Source organism: Pinus tabuliformis, chromosome 1_2, assembly GCF_031772625.1.
Source record: "Pinus tabuliformis cultivar Carrire ecotype Pingquan chromosome 1_2, CPIR1, whole genome shotgun sequence".
In the NCBI taxonomy this organism is placed as follows: domain Eukaryota; kingdom Viridiplantae; phylum Streptophyta; class Pinopsida; order Pinales; family Pinaceae; genus Pinus; species Pinus tabuliformis.
In genome coordinates, this window is record NC_142298.1 from 1,256,510,839 (window position 1) to 1,256,531,207 (window position 20,369).

General features: G+C 37.8%; 1 protein-coding gene across 6 annotated transcripts; it reads left to right on the forward strand.

Moving 5' to 3' along the window:
- The first annotated feature begins 487 nt into the window (after positions 1-487).
- On the forward strand, positions 488-7,631 carry LOC149210798 (type I inositol polyphosphate 5-phosphatase 4-like). 6 transcript variants are annotated; one of them, XM_089396788.1, is made up of 15 exons: positions 488-1,047; positions 2,253-2,336; positions 2,470-2,569; positions 2,701-2,778; positions 2,996-3,083; positions 3,179-3,283; positions 3,464-4,118; positions 4,331-4,524; positions 4,675-4,783; positions 4,949-5,100; positions 5,940-6,162; positions 6,331-6,498; positions 6,634-6,728; positions 6,997-7,050; positions 7,159-7,629. In XM_089396788.1, exons 2-11 carry the CDS (start codon positions 2,307-2,309, stop codon positions 6,160-6,162), a joined length of 1,734 nt encoding a protein of 577 aa, XP_089252914.1. In that variant the 5' UTR covers positions 488-1,047; positions 2,253-2,306; the 3' UTR covers positions 6,331-6,498; positions 6,634-6,728; positions 6,997-7,050; positions 7,159-7,629. The 6 variants fall into 6 exon arrangements, with proteins under 6 accessions (XP_089252914.1, XP_089252919.1, XP_089252917.1 ...); XM_089396789.1 differs by lacking the exon at positions 488-1,047 and having other exon boundaries at positions 2,142-2,336; positions 6,331-6,448; positions 7,159-7,630; XM_089396787.1 differs by lacking the exon at positions 488-1,047 and having other exon boundaries at positions 2,142-2,336.
- Positions 7,632-20,369: the final 12,738 nt, after the last annotated feature.

The window sequence follows — 20,369 nt, forward strand, 5'->3', positions numbered from 1 at the left end:
ATTATTCAAAATCGTTGAACACGATACGTGACACTGATGGCCGCGCTTTGACCGCGTCGTAAAAGTCGACGCACCATTCACGCTCCGCCTAACTGCGACGTTGTCCACGTCAGAATCTCGGCGGGAGTTCCGATGTCCACGTCATCACGAAACCGCACGCGCGCGCACTCGGAGATTAACGGCGCCGTCAAGGGCGGCAGCTGAACCTGACCTCTGCGGCTGTACGAGAATCCCAGTCCCGGCAGCCCGCCGTTACCGTTACCCGAGTTAAGCTTCAAGCAGAAGCCGAACCATCAATCAATCACGGTCAGTCTCGACAAACATATGTTGTTATAAGTAACCGCCAGCGGTTTAGAGGCCAGTCCGGATCTCGGGACTAGGACCGAACAGGGCAGCCCTTTCTTCACGTTTAAAACCCCGTTTTCAACTGTCTCGAGGCAGCGTCGTCACGGTAGCTGAAAAAAACACTAAAGAATGTACTTTTTCCATGCTGGGTTCCTGTGGAAATCCCTCGCTTAAGGCTCCAGAAAGTCGGTCTCCTGCACTTTATTCTCATGCTCAAAGGCGCCTAGGTCGGGTTTTTAGAGTACCAACATCAGTTTGGAGGTAGCAAATTCATTTTAGGGGTGCTCATATACACCGAAATTAGTTGGCAGAGGTGCCCACACTAGGCCGAGTGTGACTGTTTTTTTAAATGTTTGTATTAGTCAGGTTCGAGGACTGATGCAATCTTTCTGTGGATATATCGCATCTTTTGGAAATGGATTTCCAGTGTGGGGTAGTGGCGTTTTGAGTCTCGTGCTCTCCACAAATGTTTTCATGACTTGCACTCTACTCGTTCGCTTATAATAACGTGGTAGTATGAGAAAAAAGGGAGCAAATCTGGTAAAGATGGCAGCGCAGATATGCCTTTGCCTTCTGCAAAAGTAGAGATTGTTGCTGTCTTCTCTTTGCCTGCGTTTCCTGCTACCACATTGCCTGAGATCGTCTGAGAAAAGAAATTGTAATAAAATCCCGTGCTCTGGCCATCATGTGTTCATCATGAAGGTAACAGACTGATCTGGATCTGTTTAATTTATGCGTCCTGTTGGCTCTGCTAGATGCGTTCCATTCCCCCTTTTCAAATTTTAAGTACCCCACATTGCCTGTGTTGAATTTTTCAATCACCCACATTGCCTTTTGTGAAGAGTTTTTCAATCGCGTACATTACCATGGATTAAATTTTTAGAAGCCCACGTTGCTTCTCATTAAATTTCTCAAGCACCCACATGGCCTTGTATCAGTATATCTCAAGCAGTTTCATTCGAAGGCGCTGGGATTTGGTTCAGGGCAGGCGGAGGCTTGGTATGGTTTAAACTTGCATCAATCTAGTAAGTGGTGGAGACTTGAATCAGTCTTACCTGTATAGTAAACTTGGTTTTATCTACTGTTGTGGGGGAGATTGCGTTCAATCCACCGCGGAAAAACCAATGTCGGGATCGATTTTATGATGGTTCACATCAGGCTAAGTTTGATATTTTGAAAACTTGGGTTAGTACAATCAATGGCGGGGAAAATTATGACAATCTAACCTTGGTTTCAATCTATTGAGGGAACCGATGTGTGTGTTTTTTTTCCTTCCATTATTATAAATTGGTGGATTACAGCACAACACTGTCTGATACGAAAAAAATCTTCATCAACAGTTCTTGTTGAGAATGGCGGCATTTTAGGAGGGTCTTCTCTATGAGAACACGATTTTTAGACTATCTTCATATCTCTTCCTTCATGCAGAATGTCTCGCAAATCTCTGTGTTTGGGTTCTCCTTCCCCAAGATAGAAGCCATGCTAAAGTTTGTTTTTAAGGCTCATCCAAGCTTTGGGCTTATCGATCTCAGGAAGCGATGTTTCCCAATCTGCTTGCGTGCACATATCCCTCTAGTCTAGAACTTGTGTATACATTTTCCCAATGCCTATGGTTATCTGATTGTTAAGAGGAAATTCTTCCCTATATCTGTACATGGTATTTTGACTTCCAGTATTTTCAAACCTTCGGCCCCGATGGGACCCAGCGCTTGCACCTGGTGGGTTCCCAGGATATGTATCGCATGGTTTCTGAATTTAACTTGCTCCTTTATTTGGCGATTTAGGTTTTGCTATAAAATAAAAAATGGAACACGGAGTTTTAGGCTTTGTATTTTATGAAATGCTTGAACTACATTAACTAGTTTTGTCATAGTTCAATGCCTGATTTGCTGTTCTGTTTTTCATAGGTTTTGACATCTAGATGCTAATCGGGATCTGTATTAAGTGTTCACTAGGCAACGATGAAAGCTGCCTGTGAGAAGAAAAGCAAGGTAATTTCATTGTGGGCAAATCAGTTTGAGGCCCTTGCTTATGTCTTTTAGATTGACTGCATGGGACAAGAAATTGCAGGCTTTTAGGGATCCAGTGGAAGGAATTGCTGAATTCATGTTTCCTTTTGCGCAGTTCTCTTGGCCAAAGACGTTAGTTAAGAAATGGTTCAATATTAAGAGTAAAGCTCACGAATTCCATGCAGATGAAATTGGAGAAGGTTACGCTAGTAAAGGTGATTCTTACCCTTATGTTTAATGCTAGTTTTTTCTTTTTTCTTTATCTCTTCCCTGCCTTCTTTCAGGTTTCCCTAATGGACGGCCATATCTAAGTGCTTTTCTTCCTTCTAATCTGCGTGCTATACAGATAATGAGGAAATGTTCGTTGAAAGGCGCCGAAGTTGCTCTGATAAGGATTCCTACGTCTTTAGGAAAAGTCGGGCAGGTACTAGAATCTAGACCCTTAGATTGAGATTACATGTTATCTGCTGCTTGTTGGTTATCTTCTTGTTTGGCCTGTTGCGGACCTCCTAAGCCAAAGGCAGAACATGGACGCATAAAAAGCATGGATTTAAATTTGAGCGCTGAGCTTCCTCATGTCAAAATCAAACCTAAATTTTCTATTTATTTTAATTTTCTCTGTTTTTTAACTCTACTTGCAGATAGGTGGTTGAAAAAGAACCCGGACAAAATTAAGCGCGGAAGAATGGAACCTGAAATGTCCCAAGTCACCGATGTCCAAGACTTTCGGTATGTAAATTTTGAAGTCTGTGTTGCATTTGTTCAGCTTGTCAATGAATTTGTGTTCCGATTGCCAGTGTCGTTAAAATTCAATGGGCAAACAGGTTATTTGTGGCAACATGGAATGTGGGAGGCAAAGCTCCTTCAAATGGCTTGAATCTGGAAGAATGGTTGAATAACTCACCTCCAGCGGATATCTATGTCTTGGGGTATGGACAAATGATACTGTTGTTTGACATTTAAGGAGTTTCTGGAAAGCCTATATAGATATAAAATTTCCGATTTTTGATGGGCAAGTTATGTTCGAGGAATTTTTCAATTCACGCTCTTGATTGTGATAGTCATATAACCATATTTCAACCAGTAACCAGGAGAAGCCTTTTTTACAGGTTTCAGGAAATTGTTCCTTTAAATGCAGGGAATGTGCTGGGGGCAGAGAATAATGGTCCTGCTGCCAAATGGCTTAGCCTTATTCGGAAAACACTCAATAAGTCACAGCGTGAAGGCAGTACCAATTCTAGAAGCTCTTTATCACCAGGTTGTGCAAAGTCCACGGACATGGTAGACACAATTATAAGTTTGGATTCTGATTTTGAGGGTTCAAGGTCACAGAAGAACGACCCTTTCTACCATAGGAGATCATTTCAGGTCCTAGGCTGGGGTTCCAAAATGGATGACGATTCTGCCAATAGGCAGCCAAAATTGCAGAGGAATTTCAGTGTTTCTGATCAAATGTTGATGGGCAGATCTATAGGAAGGACAGATTCTGATAATACTATCAAATCTTTGCACTCAGATGATGAATATGTTGCATGTGCAGCAGATTCGCCTTCAGCTTCTACTATGTTTTTCTCTCCGGTGCCAGATAGCCCTGCAGTGGACGATAGATCTAGTTATGGCCAGATGAATTACTGTTTAGCTGCCAGCAAGCAAATGGTTGGCATATTCCTCTCAGTTTGGGTGAGAAGCGATTTGAGGCATTATATACGCAATCTCAAAGTGTCATGTGTTGGAAGGGGCCTGATGGGTTACCTTGGCAACAAGGTGTGGCACATTTCTGTCAAAAAGTGATTCTCATGTTTTATGATGTTGCATTTGCTGTTCCAAACATGGACAATGACGTTTTCTGTTTTGCACCCCTAAGAATGTTTGATTTTTACCCTAGTCATTGCTGAATGCACATGACGTCTCTGAGTTAACAGGGGTTTAGATCAATTTCTCCAATTAAACATATTGATTCAATCATACTTTTGCAGGGCTCAATATCAGTTAGCATGACTCTCCATCAGACAAGCTTTTGCTTTATTTGTAGCCATTTGACTTCTGGCCAGAAAGATGGCGATGAGCTCCGGAGGAATTCTGATGTCATGGAAATCATAAAAAAGACTCGCTTTCCACGGGTTTGTAGATTTGCTGGAGAGGATTCACCTGAAACTATTTTGGAGCACGAGTAAGTCTGAATTGAATACTTTAGAAGGATCATCTTTTTGTTCCCACATCATTGAGTTGAACTTTAATATTTTAAACTGTTTCTGAAGGATTTATGTTCTACTTTGCTTATTGCTTGAGTCCATTTTGATATTGTGGATAAAATTTGCAGTCGAGTTATTTGGCTTGGAGATTTGAATTATCGAATTGCACTTTGCTACTCCTATACAAAACAACTCGTGGAAAGAAATGATTGGGAGGCACTGCTGGAAAGTGATCAGGTACTGATATGAAGTTGAAGTTATTACTTTGTATTAGGACTCATTAAGTGATATGGAAAATGACGGGAAGGCATTACTCAGTTACTGGCATTGAACTTTGCTATTTCAATTGGAAATCCCTGCAAATGATTTCAAGGGAAAGACTAAAACCAACATATATTTTAGCAGCTTAGGATTGAGCATGAAGCTGGGCGTGTCTTTAGAGGTTGGCATGAAGGGAGGATATATTTCGCACCCACCTACAAATATTCCACTAATTCAGACCAGTATACTGGAAATAGTTTGAAGTCAAAAGAAAAGCGCCGCACTCCGGCATGGTAGGTACAAGTTGATATACTGCAATGTTCTTCTATTGACATGCAATTTTGGGGCATATTTTGAGAAGTTATAAAACACCATGTTGCAATTAGGTTTAATTTGTATCCTCTATAGGTTGACCTACGTAAAAAAAAAATATTGAATTCCTCTGTTTTTACAGCTTGTGTTGTAAACAAATGCATATTTTCAACACCCCACACTTATGCCCTTGGTGGGTGAAGGTATAAATTTGTATAGTGTATTAACTTTCTATCTGAAGCTTAGTGCAAAAATTTTTCGTCTGGGTTTTTGTGTTATTATATTTATGTAAAAATTTGAGTATATCTGCCTTTCTCCTTTCAAATAGCTATGTCATGAGTTTTGTCTGTCAAAATTGTTTACCCTGTAGCCTACACATGTTTCTTTATGTAATTTCCTGCCAGAAAGGACCAGAAACACATTTCAAAATGATACATTGTTATATGATAAGGGCAGGGGAATATTAGAAACATAATATTTTTAATACCCAGGCAGAGAAACGTGCACTTGCCATTATGTCCTTTTTGAACCTTGAGATATTTAACTTTTAACTAGTTGAATAATATGCTTGACTATTGCCTTAGGTCCATCGTTCCTTTGTGATAATTTTGTAACTCTGTACTTTATTCTACATTTGTCTACAACTGGATCTGATATTTAACTTTTAAGGCATTAAAATCTGCCAAACTACTACTATTGTTGTGATTTTTACCCCTTTTTAGCGTAGATGTTTCTGTTCCACAGCATTGCATTTTAGGCTGTTCCTTGTCCATCCATTCATGAGCATCTTCCATTGTTTAAACTGTTTTTCATGGTGCAGGTGTGATCGTATACTGTGGTTTGGCAGTGGGCTGAGACAGTTGTCATATGTCCGTGGCGAGTCAAAGTTTTCAGATCATAGACCTGTTTATGCTGTATTTCTGGCAGAGGTCGAAACTCTTAACCGTTGCAAGATGAAAAAGTCATTGACAAGCGTGAGTGCCAGAGTTGAAGTGGAAGAGTTACTACCCCGGACTAGCTGTGTTGAACATTCGTTTGATTAGGTGGGTAGCTGTCCATTAGCAACTGTTCAGTGATACTGCCTAAATTCTTCAAAAATTTCAATTCCAGCTTGGTCCTAGTGACAAATGAAAATTAGGACAAGCCTATTTTTTGTAAATTATTTGCATTCATAATCCATAGTTAAATGTTAGTTTTCTTTTATTCAACAGAAATTGATGTCATCTATAAATGTGGAGAAATGATGGTCTTCGCAACACATGCATGATACTAAGAACCTCAGACTTTGGGTTGTGACAAATAAGCTGGAATCAGTTGCAAAATATTTGTGTGAGAGTAAACCCTTCAAAACATCCACTACTCTGGTGTTAGATATAATGGTAACCATGCTATTTCATCTAGAAAAAGTTTTGTGCCAAACAAAAATCATGTTGTATCATTATACATGTTTCTTATATGCATTCACGATATTTTACCTAATCGTGCCCACTGGGTTGTGACCTTTGATTGGACAGGCTTTCATTGAGGTTTGGGAGGATTATGCATTGTTGCTCAAAGGCACGAGCTGGGGCAGTGAATCTTCTGTGAAACCTCTAGCGGTGCTGACCAGGTAAAGTTCAACTCCCTTTTTCCCTATCTGTATCAAGTCCAAAAGTATGTAAAATCTAAACCTTAGTAAAACTGTGGAACAGGCACTTTTCCTGGCTTTCCTCTTCATCCTTTTCTTGAAGTTCTTCTGCATAGAGGAAAGGATTTCATATTAGTTTGTTTGTGTTTTAGCCCATTACTTATCCTGCTTGCAAATACGTGGCAAGTAAAGGCATGGGTGTGAGTTGAAATCTGACAAGAGTGGTGTTTTAATTTGGTTATTCCCATAGGATTACCTGTGATAAAAGGACGCCAAGTTCTTATGGCAGTGCAAGCGTCTTCAGGTGAAGGACTATTCTCGCCTGTGGCCAAGTTTATTTATTTAGTACTTGTTGTACTCTGACTGGGAATAATGATTATCTGACTCGAGTAGCATTATTGTTCCATTGCAGGATAAGAATGCTCATTATTTTGAAGTATAAAAAATTCTGAGAGGGCTTGAGAAGCCTGAGTGATGACTATGTACAAATGGGAATAATTCATATGATTATCGTGGAAGATAAAGATTCTAGATAGTTCTCAATTTTGTAACAAAAAAACTGTATAGTTTCTGTCTCAGGGAACAAAGAGCAAAGATCGCCTGGCCTCATGTTGTGGCTATGTAAACTTACACATCAAAAGTATTAGCAATTTTGACCTGTACCATCGCTAAGTTAATAATGTACCATAAAGCATAATGCATTCTGCAATTCATATATGCAAGCCTTTGGTTTGTGAATATACAAAGCCTATGGCAATTGCTCAGTAGGTAGTTGGATCTACAGAACTTGGTGGATTAAAGCTACTGCTAAAGTCTGTAGCCTTAATTTGTGATTAAACCTTCTGTAAACTGAGAACTGACAAAGGAAGTATTTTTTTATTAATCTGCATCTCAAAGTCTTTACACAGCTCTCTTCTATCTTTCAGTTCTGTTTGCAGCACAAGTTAATGCACCTATCAGAGGACATAGTTCTCATAGACCCTTGCATGATTATGTTTGTTCATACCATTGTTCAACAATGTTTGTGTTTTACTATTTCCATCTTAAGCATGCTATCTTGAGCTTGACGATGACCAAGTTGCATGGTATTTTTAATTTGTGAAACTAAATCCTTTTATGGCTGGATGAATGTTTTCAGGTGACCATGTTTGCTTTATCCTTTGTGAATGGATAAAAGAAGCTCGTCCAAAGAAAAGAGAAGCAAGGTTGAAAACATGCCCATTAATTTGATCCCATTCAAGATCAAGAAACCTTATCAATAATTCAAAATAGATTAATTTGAAGTAATTCAAAGTAGAGTAATTTAGAAATGATCTAAATTAATTCAAAATATTAATCAAGAAATAACAGAAAGTTATTAAGATTTAATTTGTCATTTCTTGACTTGTGCTGATGATAGATTGCACATGGCACCAATACATCGTAACTTAAATAAATCTGCACACAGTAAATCTGAAAGCTATTCATATGAACATCAACCACAGGTATATTTACAGTGCAGATTCTTTGTTATATATTTACAGTATTATATGTAAAAGACGCGCCATGGGAAGATTACTTTTCCTTATTATCATAATTAAATGAATCTCAAGCAAGTTACATAATCTTATAAAGGCCCTTTTGTATTTTCTTGTAATTCTTACAAGATAACCATTCTTATATAATACAGCCGAAATAGCAATTTCACTGCTTGGGTGTCCGGGATAATAAAAAGGTAAGTTGTGTACTCAAGTCTGTATTTAAACTGTTGAATTGTACTTTACAGACTTGTCTAAGCCATTATTTCAATAGTTAGACAATTGTCCCCCTTTTTTTTCAAATTATGAGAAAATTGTATATTTTGTCAAAAGTATGAAATCCTTTAGCAAACGAAGTGGGTTTTATATGCCATGTTTGGACAAACTCACTTCTGACAATGCTCACTGCAGATGGTTGAACTGTTTGAGAAAGTTTGGTCAAATAAATTGTTTGCAATCTATAAATGATGATATAATAAATAGATAAATATTTTTTGTAAGATAAAATTGTACACATTTTAGGTTTGTAGAACATGCTACATAAGGAAAACAATGGCTTTCAATAACCTGTAACCATCTACAATTTATATTAAGCTTTTTATACTAGCCCTTTTATGCTATATTATAAACAATGAATTAGTATTATTGAAATCCCGGATCTCCATTACTTAAAAGTAAGCCTGCCTGGTTTGTATATAACAAATGTGGATTGAATATAAATAGATTTAATGACACTCTTAACTAATTGGCCTTTCGGAGTTAAGTTAAATCGTAGAAAGGCTCACTTGATTAGAATATTTAACTATTTTTAACCGAAGAAGAGGAATAACCTGTGTATTCATTTCCTTCGCAGGTAATTCCTCTTAGTCAACATCTTCATCTGTGCAAAAAGTTATTGTTCCTCTTCAATTATGTCCATCTGTGACAAACTGATTCATTCTCTTTAATTTCAATTTTGAATATAAGGCTATGCAATGATTCAACTTTTATAAATTTAAAGATTACAAAGTATTAAGAAAGGTAATTCCTCTGGGTCAACATCTTCATCTTCAATTATCTCCATCTGTGAAAAAATGATTCATTCTCTTTAATTTCCATTTTAATTATAATGCTATACAATGATTCAATTTTTATAAATTTAAAAATTACGAAGTACTAAGAAAGGTAATTCCTCTTAATCAACATCTTCATCTTCATCTGTGCAAAAAGTTATTCTTCCTCTTCAAATATCTCAATCTGTGAAAAAATGATTCATTTTCTTTAATTTCTATTTTGAATATAATGCTATGCAATGATTCAACTTTTTATAAATTTAAAGATTACAAAGTATTAAGAAAGTTAAGGGGAAAAAGTGTAAGTGATGATGTGAATGGGCACATGATTAAAAAGTTCAGGTTAATTTTAAATTAAATTAATTAATTTAAAATTAATTGTTAGTATAGGGTGTAGTTTTTTATTTTTTATTTGTTGGAATTTAGTAATTTTTTTTTTTTGGAAATTACAAATTTTTGTTATTTAAAATGTATTTTTGAATGTAGAAATAGATATTCGATATTTTGAAAAAATCTTTAAAACAAGATTATACAAATTAAAGAAATCAAACTTCTTTTTAAAATAAGAAATTTTTACTAGATTTTAGACAAAATCAACTATAAAATCTAGACAAAAAAAAATAATAAAATTAACTCCACTTTATTACTATTTTAGTAATAAAGAATAATGACAACTGAAAAGTTCGTCCCTGTAAAAGTACAACTGAGAAATGCATCCCATTAACATAAGAAATAATCCCTTGTCTGGTTATCAAACATACATTCAAGACACATTTACAGCGAACAACGGACCAAATTTTGTCTATTGGACATTGAATAGTTATTTTCCATTTATGATGCCGCTACTGCATTGCTTTTTTTTTTTTTTTCAGAAGAAAAAAACATCATATATTTATATTAAGGATATATAAAGGTCTTAGATACAATGACTGTAAGAGACTGTTGCCAGCCCTTAATCATATTGCTGTATGAACAATCTATACCAAACAAAACTAGTTCAAATCATCCTTATCAGAAAGACAGAGAACTGGAGAGCGACTTAAATGGCTATGAGAAGAGGCTGTATTTCTCCCAGATTTGAGACTCCAGATTAGAGACCCAAAAATTTTACAAGACTGTACCAAAAAGCAGAGCATCAATAATATGAACGAGGTTTCCATCGCTTGATTGCTCATTTAATCAAGCGTTGGGGATTATAATGTAACCCCTTTCACCTGAAACTTCAATTTGATATATTCTGACCAGGGTGGCATCCATGTGTAAAGGGTTGTTGGTTTGGGAAATATCTTTTTCCCACTTCTATCTTTCAGAAGGTTTATATCGAATATATGAAGCAACAACATCCACCAAACAGTGAAAAAGATTTGCTATCACAATTTTATTCAACCCAAAACTATAAATATGACACCTAAACACTATTAACATTTATATATAATCTCGGACTACCTAAACACTATATTAACATATATATATATAATCTGTTAACGAACATTGCAGACAACTTTTCAATGGGGTCCATGAAACTTTTCAATGGGGTATAAATTTTTTTGTTAGTTTCTCATATTCCATTCATTCGAGAACGAGGGTATCCCCACAATTTTAGTTTCATGGTACACAAATTTACAATCAACCAAAAGTACACTTGACATTTATGTATTTTGGTTTTCGATCTTCGATGAACTTCAGCTCCAGGCAAAGACCAACATAAATTTTGTCCTTTTGCAAAAATTCAAAAATTTCAAGAGTAGTTACCAAGTTCCAACCTTGGCAATGCATGCACAAGTACTGAAATCAAGTCAAGTGATTCGAGGTCCACTGTCAGAAATGGCCGTTCGATGCTACATACATACATACATCATAGCCCCATATCGGCATTACTACTGACCTGCACCAGGCGCATGGGCGGTCAGTTACATATATATTTGATTTCAAAGGGGGATGGTGTGTAGGACTAGGACCTGAGGCCAATCCACGCGTGGAGGACCACCAACCCAGTTTGAAAGGAGGACACAGAGGCTTTAAATGTGGGCAATCCTGTCTTGTCCTCGCTCACATTAGTACTCCTTACAAATAGGCGTGTGTCAGCTTGAATGATTCAAAGTAACGCTGTCAACGGGAGATACTTGGCATGTAGAGAGAAGAAGTCACGCATAGCTGTTATTTGTGGTAGTACTGGGTCCAACCTCTAAACTCTGACACTGATTGTGAACCTCGACGAGAAAGGACAAAACCCAGACTTCCTTGGGGGGCTATACGAGTCATTTTAGGGGGTTACATTGCAGTTTGCATGGCTTAATCATAGCAGAACTTTCCTCAATGATGCCCAATATTTATAAGATCTACTTAATTCCATTCTCACTCCAAATTTGCAGCTGGGATTCCGCACAACGATATGGTAAGGCCAACAACAACAGGTGAAAAATGACGTACTTGCAAGGAAGCAGAGTTGCACAAAGTGATGTAGATGGATACAGTAAGGTGGAAGGTTTATTAGAAGTGATGTAGATGGATACAATAAGGTGGAAGGTTCATTAGAGATTGAATTGGAGGATAAATTAATTTGGTTTGCTGGTTGGTTTGTTTTTTTTGTTATTTATAATGAGGGTGGGTGTACGCTAAATGGGTAATATTTTGAGTTATGGTTTAGAGAGGTGTTCAATTGTTTAATATGGGGAGAGATGTAGAGTTGCATAATATGATATTTGTATTAATTAGTTAGAAAAAAGAAAAAAATCGCATTTTTTTGATTTTTAGGTTATATGAGTTTTATGATGTGGTTTGAGTAGCCACGATTCACGGTTTAGTATGGTTGATTTTTTTTAACCAATAAAATATTTCAATTTTTATCTTAATTTTACGTCAATGATTTTTTTTTCCCTTGTGGAAAAATCATAATTTCCAGTGATATTTGAAAATTACATGTTATAGATGCTTGAAGAAACATAAGTTGTAGGATGGGGCGACTCACCCTTCAGATATACAAAGTACAAAAAACCCCATAGGGAGTGCTGATAGTAAGTGCATAATTACATGTCAAAATATAATATAGACAGTGTAGTGTTCAGTGAGAATATGTACACGTGTAGATCAAAATATATCAAGTAAATCAAGCCCTTATGACCCCTATGCTCCGATGTCAATATATGGCTGATGATAGTATTGATAGTGTTCCATATCTTGCTGCTCCTGAATCAACCATGTTCCCCGAGGCCGGACCGTAGCCTCCTTGGAACGCTGGTCGAAAATCTGGTTGCACTCCCTATAGATATGATGACATACAATGGTGTCAAATTGGGCCCTTAAACGAAGTGCATCATCCAATATATGTCTCAAAGTATATGCATGACAATTAGATATACTGTTGAACCAATTTATAATGATCTTGGAGTCACCATAAACTTGTAGATGCCTACACTATTTTTCTAAAGCAAATTGCAAGAGATGTCTGAGGGTGATCAATTTAGCAAAATTATTAGTCCCATTGCCCAACCCCATCTGTATTTTGAAGAAGTGGGTCTCGGTTAAGTGTAGTAAGGCTCCACCCCCACAACCCATAGCTTGTGCAGACCCATCAAAATAGGCCCAGGGAATACTCTTGTCAATGACTTCAGTGGTGATGGTGCACTGGGGGCAGGTCTATCCTCATCAAGAATAAAGGAATAAATGGACAAGACACATGCAGATGCATGGTGCCAGAGGGAAATTGTATTACTGAAAATAAGCTTGTTCTGAGCTAGCTAGATGGCCCAACAGACTAATAATGGGAGATTCCTAGCTTTAAGTGGCCTAACCAATGACCACCATGATTGCCAAGCCTCTAGAATGGTATTGCCTTGCCAGCTAATGGGTAATGGAAGAGGTGTGGATCAGGGCCCAAAAATCCTTAGTAATGGGACAGTGGAGAAAGAGATGCTCAATAGATTTTGAATCTTGTCAGCGTAAATAGTACCATGTGGGTCCATAAAAAGATTGCTTCATAAGGTTATCCCCAGTGGGTGCTTTATGACGAAGGATTGTCCACATGAAGAGTTTTGTGCGAGGGGGGGGGGGGGCTTTCAACTTCCATAGTATATTCCACCACCAGTAATTGTGGGGGGGATATCCATCCTTGGGAGTGTATATCCCATGCTTCCCCCGTGCCCATATCAATTCATTGTCCCCGTTAGTAATCCTGACATGAGATTCTGTAAGGGCATTTGTATATTTGAGCCAGTCTTGATGCCATATGTCAGGGATGCTAAGTTGATTAGATGTTTTCCAAGTCTGTTGGCTTGTTGGGGCCTGACTCAGGTTCGGAGTTAATTAGCCAAACAAATCCCTGTACTACTGGCCCTTTCGGCAACAGTCCGTGGAGCGCGGACTAAGGTCTCACTCGAAGTAGTATGGGAGGGTGCTAGAACCAAGTTTCCGCACCCTTGAGATGTCTGAGAGGTTCGATTGGTCCACTGTTTGTTCCTGCGCACAGGTCACTTCACGCACTTCCTTGTTCCTCACGACCTGATACACTGCCTTCGCGCAGCCCTAACCAGGGGCTGTGGAGCTCTTGCGCTGCTAGAGCCGCGCTCTGCGCTATTACCCGAGATCTTACTTATCTTCCTGTACCAGTTAATTACCTTCGTGTACTTGGATGTCTTACGTTATAATTAGTTATACAAAACATTCATATAAGTTCGTGCAGTAAATAAACAATATACTTGCAAATTATATCCAATCATGCATTGAATCAGGAAAAGATACACAGAAATATAGTAAAACTTCTCTTTATTGAATCTCCCAACGGTTACAGAGTCGACCTGCCCTGCGCACTCAGTTGCAGGGGTCCGTAGTTGGTCTGCGCACTCAACTGCGGACTGCTAGGCTTCTACGCACTCAGCTGCAGAGCCTTCTACTCTACGACCCACAGACACACTTTACCCTTCGACTCAATTACTCATACTTCTCTTGCTTCTACTACTCTTCTATATTAGTTATCTTATACACTGATCCAAAATGGATCCTAAAACCTCTAAGTCTTCATGTATATTAACTATCAGAAACACTATCGCAAGGGAAAACAGTGAAATAATGGCGTAAAACAGAGCTATCGGAGGTTCAAATGCCGCTGCACTAGAGCCGTTGGATTGGACAGATCAACGGTCCAAATTGAATCGGGATATCGCAATCGGGAGAGGCCAGCGGAGTATATCGGAGGCGGCCTTATGGAAATCGCGATAGCGATTAGCGCGATTTAACGAGGACCATTGATCAAGCACGCAGATTAACGGTTTAGATCAACTCACAATATCGCATCGCCATAACACAAAGGAGGACTTACTGGGGGATTGAGGCTTAAGCGATATGCAATTGCAATTTATTGCATCACAACAACATATAAATGGGTGATACCAATGGAACCGCGACCCCACGATGTGCGATATCAAACGTCGGATCAGAAAAAGAATGGATGGTCTTGATTTGATTGGCGATCGGTGATCGGTGATCCTCGATATAAAGCGCCAATGCACATTGCGATATGCGACTTGCTATAAGCCGATAAAAGGCGGACCCGATGGGTTTATAAACACGATTGAATAATATTTGAAATCCAGTTTATTCAAATTTTCTTTGTATTTCCTGTATATTGAGGTTTTGACCCCCCGCTGATGCGATATGCGATCAAGGCGGAACTGAAAGGAATTATAGATGCCACTTGATATAATTTGAGTTCCGATATAAAGCCTTTTGTAGGGTTTTTCTATGTATTTGGTGTATTTCCGTTATAAAACCAAAATACAAAGGAGACCATGGCATATGGGCATTGCGACTTGCGATAACGACATAACATGGACCCGATAGGATTATAGGTCGGACTCAATATCATTTGAAGTTCGACTTGGCGGAAATTCTCACTGTGTTGGTGTATTTCTCTGTGTAAATAGATGAACGTATTCCCGGGGATTTCACCCGCGCCAGTGGTCCTTTCTGTTTGAAAACAGGTGGCCACCATACCTTAGAGCATTTGCAATGATTGTTAAATGCTCAAGAAGGATTTGAACGGACAACGACCGGGAGCCAGAAAGCCCAAGAAGGGAGGTGAATAGACAGGGCCGAGAGGCTTAAAAAGCCATCCCATAACAGAACAGAAGGGGGAGAAAAAGGACAGAGAAGGGAGCAAGAGAAAGTAGAAGACAGAGAGCAAGAGGGAGAGTCTGTGCACTCTTTTAGACTCGAGGATTTCGAGTAAATCCCTGTTGTTTTGTCACTATTGTGTTGAGACTCTGTTTGAGCTCACACTTGTAATATTCTGCTCTTAAAGACATAATATAGAGGTCGACACTGAAAGCTGGACCAGGAGACGTAGCCAGGAAGTCTGGTGAACTCCTTCATTATTTTGCTTGTGTTGATGTGTGACTGTTATGTTTTCTAATTCCTAATTATCTATATTATTTGCAATATTTTTGATCCATTGCACTAAATGAAATAGGCATTCCTACACATGGGTCTGTAATACCTTAATTTCCTATTTAAGATCTCATTTTCAGATCAAGTGGTATCAGAGCTTAAGGTTTTGTTAAGGTTAGACAAGCTTGTGCTGGATTTTGAATGCTAACTAGATTAAAGATTAGACTAGGAGAAGGAGAACTTGTTGAGGCTAATCCAGATATTGGGAGAGTCTATTCTTAGAGGAGAATGGCAGAAGAAGCTCCATTGGGATCAGAATCTCAATTCATAGAAATTTTTATGACAATCCGAGCTATGGTGGAAGAGATGTATTTGGAATTTAAGAAGGGTCGAGGTGAAAGCACTTCAACACCCAAACCAGAAAAAGGAGCAGAGGAACCTTCTCTAGTTTCCCCTCTAGAAGGAAAAGGGAAAGGGGAAATGCCTCCTCCACCATCACCTTTATCATCCTCATCTTCTAGCTCTTCTAAGAAGAAGAAGAAAACTTCCTTAATCAAATTAGATGTGAAGTTTGATTTGCCAATTTATGATGGAGAACTTAATGCAGAAAAGTTAGATAATTGGATATGACAAATTGATGTATATTGCAAGGTATAGAACATTGATTCAGAAAGGAAGAAGATTTAGCTGGCTAGCCTTCGACTTGGAGGAACTACACTAGTATGGTGGGAAGGCAAGACACAAGCTGATTTGCAAAAACATGGTAAAATCATTTCTACCTGGAATGAATTTGTTTCTACTATCAAAAAGCAATTCTATCCTTTAGCTTACATGTAACAGGCAATGATGGGTTGGAAAACTCTTCGTTAGTTGAAGGGTCAAAGTGTACAAAGTTATAATCAGGAATTCAGAAAGAGAGCTTTAACACTAGGTATATCATTAGATTCATCTGAGACTTTATTGAAGTATATAGGTGGTCTTCATAGCTATTTAAAGTATACTATTCTCATGTTTAATCCCACTAGCTTAGATGATGTATCAGTTCAAGCCACACATCTAGAAGCTAGAGGTAAGAATGTAAACCCAGAGGTTGGGGGATCATCTAAATATTCTATAAGCAAGAGCAAGGAAAAGAAGAAACTGAAATGGAAGGAGAGGAAAGAAAACACTATACAGAAGGATAAACCTTCATGCACTCATTGAAAGAAAGAAGGACACGATGAGGCACATTGTTGGCTTTTGCATCCAAAACGGAGACCTAAGAAGTTCGGTGGAAGGAAGAAAACGAATGCTGCAGCTATTCAACAGGACTTGGGATTAGATTCAGGCGATGAACAACAGTTATAGCCACATGTATTAAAGGTAAAGAATCTGAAGCATCCACAAGTAATTCTGCACAATCTATTGATAATGAAAGTAATGAGAGGGAAAGAAATGAACTTTTTCATATTAGAGTAATTTCCAAGCATAATAAGATTGATACTTTGTTTGAGAGTGGATCACAAGTAAATTTGATTTTTGAAACAATTGTAAAGAAGTTGGGATTACAAACAAAACCTCATGAGAAGCCATATCTATTAGGATGGGTGTATGATAAAACAAAGCTACAAGTAACGAGACAATGTAAACTTAGGTTTGCTATTGGATCAACATTTGTAGATGAGGTTGAGTTAGATATAGTTCCATTGGACATATGTGGTATTGTTTTGGGAAGTCCATACTTGTATGATAGGAAAGCTATTTTCTATAGAGCTGAGAATAAGTATCAACTCACTAAAGATGGAATAGAATATATTGTAAGAGCTCATAAACTCAAAGATAACTATTCTCTCATAAACTCAGGACAGATGAAAAGAATTGTGAATTCAAGTAAGAAATTTTTACTAATGGTTGTAAAGGAAAAGGACCTTGATAAAACCAATGTATTTGAAGGCTGTGATGCTAAACAGAAAGCTTATTTAATTAAAGTTGTTTCAGAATATGATATCCTATTTCAAGAACCTAAAGGTCTGCCACCCAAAAGGGAAATAGTACATGATATTTGTCTGCAACAAGATGCTCCATTACCTAACATTGGAATGTACAGGTTGTCAGCTTTAGAGAATGCAGAGATAAAGAAGTAGGTACATGAGTTGCTCGATAAAGGGTTTATACGACCAAGCACATCACCATGTGGATCTCCAATCATGCTGGTGAGAAAGAAAGATGGTTCGTGGAGAATGTGCATTTATTATAGAGCACTGAATAAAATAACGATCAATAATCATTATCCTATTCCTCGTATTGATAATTTATTAGATCAATTGAAAGAAGCAGTTTACTTTTCTAAGTTAGACTTGCAAAGTGGTTATCATCAGGTCAGAGTTGCAGAACATGATGCATGGAAGACTACTTTTAAGACAAAGCAATGACTTTATGAATGGTTGGTTATGCCTTTTGGCTTGACTAATGCTCCTGTTACATTTATGAGAGTTATGAATGATGTACTCAGACCTTTTATTGATGACTTTGTAATTTTTTATTTAGATGACATTCTTGTTTTTAGTGAGACATGGGAAGACCATGTAAAGCATGTAAAGCAGACTTTAGATGTTTTAGAAAGAGAAAATCTCTATGTAAAACTGTCAAAATGTGAATTTGGTAGAACATCTTTAAATTATTTGGGTCATATTGTAGGGGGTGGTGAATTGAAGATAGATCCCTCTAAGGTTGAAGTCATTGTGAACTAGCCTAAACCCAAATCTGCTACACAGGTTAGGAGTTTCCTAGGGGCAGTGCAATACTGGAGAAAGTTTATTGCTAACTTTTCTTTGATTGCAGCTCCATTACATGCTTTAACATGATTGAAACATGTGTTTAAGTGGGAAGGAAAACAGCAGAAAGCCTTCGACACCTTAAAAGAGAAAATTAGTACAACACCAGTACTAGCACTGCCAAATCTTCAACATCCATTGGAGATTGAGATAGATGCCAGTGACTATGCCATGGGAGCCGTGTTGATGCAACACGGAAAACCCATATGCTATCATTCTGAGACATTTACTTATGCAGTAGTTAATTATCCCACACATGATAAAGAATTGTATGCATTAGTACAAAGTGTGAAAAAGTGGAAACAATACCTAATGGTAAAGAAACAATCATACATACAGATCATCAACCACTTCAATATTTGCACTTACAAACTAAATTGCAGCAATCAAGACATTATAGGTGGATGGGTTTTCTACAGCAATTTCATCTTGTCATCAGATATAAGAAGGGCATAGACAATAAGGTTGCAAACATGTTATCAAGACCAATAATAAATGCATCTACTATACTTAAGCATAACTCAGTAATGCATGAAAGTTACATTGAACAATATGCTCAAGATGTAGATTTTAAAGATGTATATGCAACTTTAAGTCATGGAAAGCAGGTAGAAGAATTGGATTATTATGTAAAGGACCAACTCTTATATCATTTGGGAAAGTTATGCATTCCACAAACTAAAAGAGTTAACATAATTCGAGAAGCACATACTTCTCTCATATCAGGTCATTTTGGTGTAAGTAAAACAGTTGCACAATTGCAAAGGTTCTGTTATTGGCCAAGAATGCATGAGATAGTTTTTAGATATATCAAAGGGTGTACTATGTGTGCTACAAGCAAGCCCAGTGATAGAAAATTAGGCTTGTACACTCCACTTCCAATTCCTTCTTATCCTTGGGAAAGTGTTTCCATGGACTTTGTTGGGGGATTGCCAAAATCTAGAAAATGTCATGATTATTTGTATGTTGTTGTGGATAGGTTCAGTAAAATGTGTATTTTGATACCTTGTAACAAGCAGGTTACAGCTGAACAAACAACAAAGTTGTTCTTTCAGAATGTATGGGTTCATTTTGGGTTACCCACTTCTATTATATTTGATCAAGATTCTCGATTTGTTGGGAAGTTTTGGTCAAGTTTATGGGAGTTGATGGACACCAGGTTGAAGAAGAGCACAATATTTCATCCAAAAACAGATGGTCAGACAGAAGTGGTCAACAGGACAGTGATCTAGTTGCTCAGAGGCTATTGCAACAAGCATCCCAAGCTTTGGGATGAACATTTGTGTTATGTGCAGCATGCTTACAACCGTGCCAAGCACTCTTCTACTCAGAGATCTCCTTTTGAGACTTGTTTTGGTTTTATACCAAAGTCTCCCTTGAATTTTGTCTTTGGTAAGGACATAGCAGTTGATGGACATAGTGAAGTGGACAAAGCAACCAAGTTCATTGAACAAATCCAGGAAATTCACTAGGCAGTACAGGAACAACTGGAAAGAAGTCAAGCCAAGTACAAGGCAAGACATGATAAGCATCGGGTTGAGCATAATTTTCAAGTTGGTGATCAAGTCTAGTTGTACATTAGCAAAGACAAAATGCAAGGTGAAGGTAAGAAGCTAAAACCAATAAGGTATGGACCTTTTAAGATACTTGATAAAATTGGTGAAAATGCTTTTCGCCTTGATTTACCAGCTTATATGCAGATCTATTCAGTCGTTAATGCAGAAAACTTGAGATTGTATGAACCTTCATTGATTGAAGATCCTGAAGAGCAAAGTCAGTTGCCTTCTATTGAGGATTTGTTGCCTAAATATCTCAATGAGTTACAGGAAGACACAGTTCTGGATAGGAAGGTGAGAACTA

Excerpts from the sequence above, each read along its gene's own strand:
- LOC149210798 (XM_089396788.1), top strand. The coding sequence starts at position 2,307 with ATGAAAGCTGCCTGTGAGAAGAAAAGCAAG. Across the intron at positions 2,570-2,700 it reads AGAAGGTTACGCTAGTAAAG|ATAATGAGGAAATGTTCGTT; the intron begins GTGATTCTTACC and ends CGTGCTATACAG. Across the intron at positions 4,784-4,948 it reads CACTGCTGGAAAGTGATCAG|CAGCTTAGGATTGAGCATGA; the intron begins GTACTGATATGA and ends CATATATTTTAG.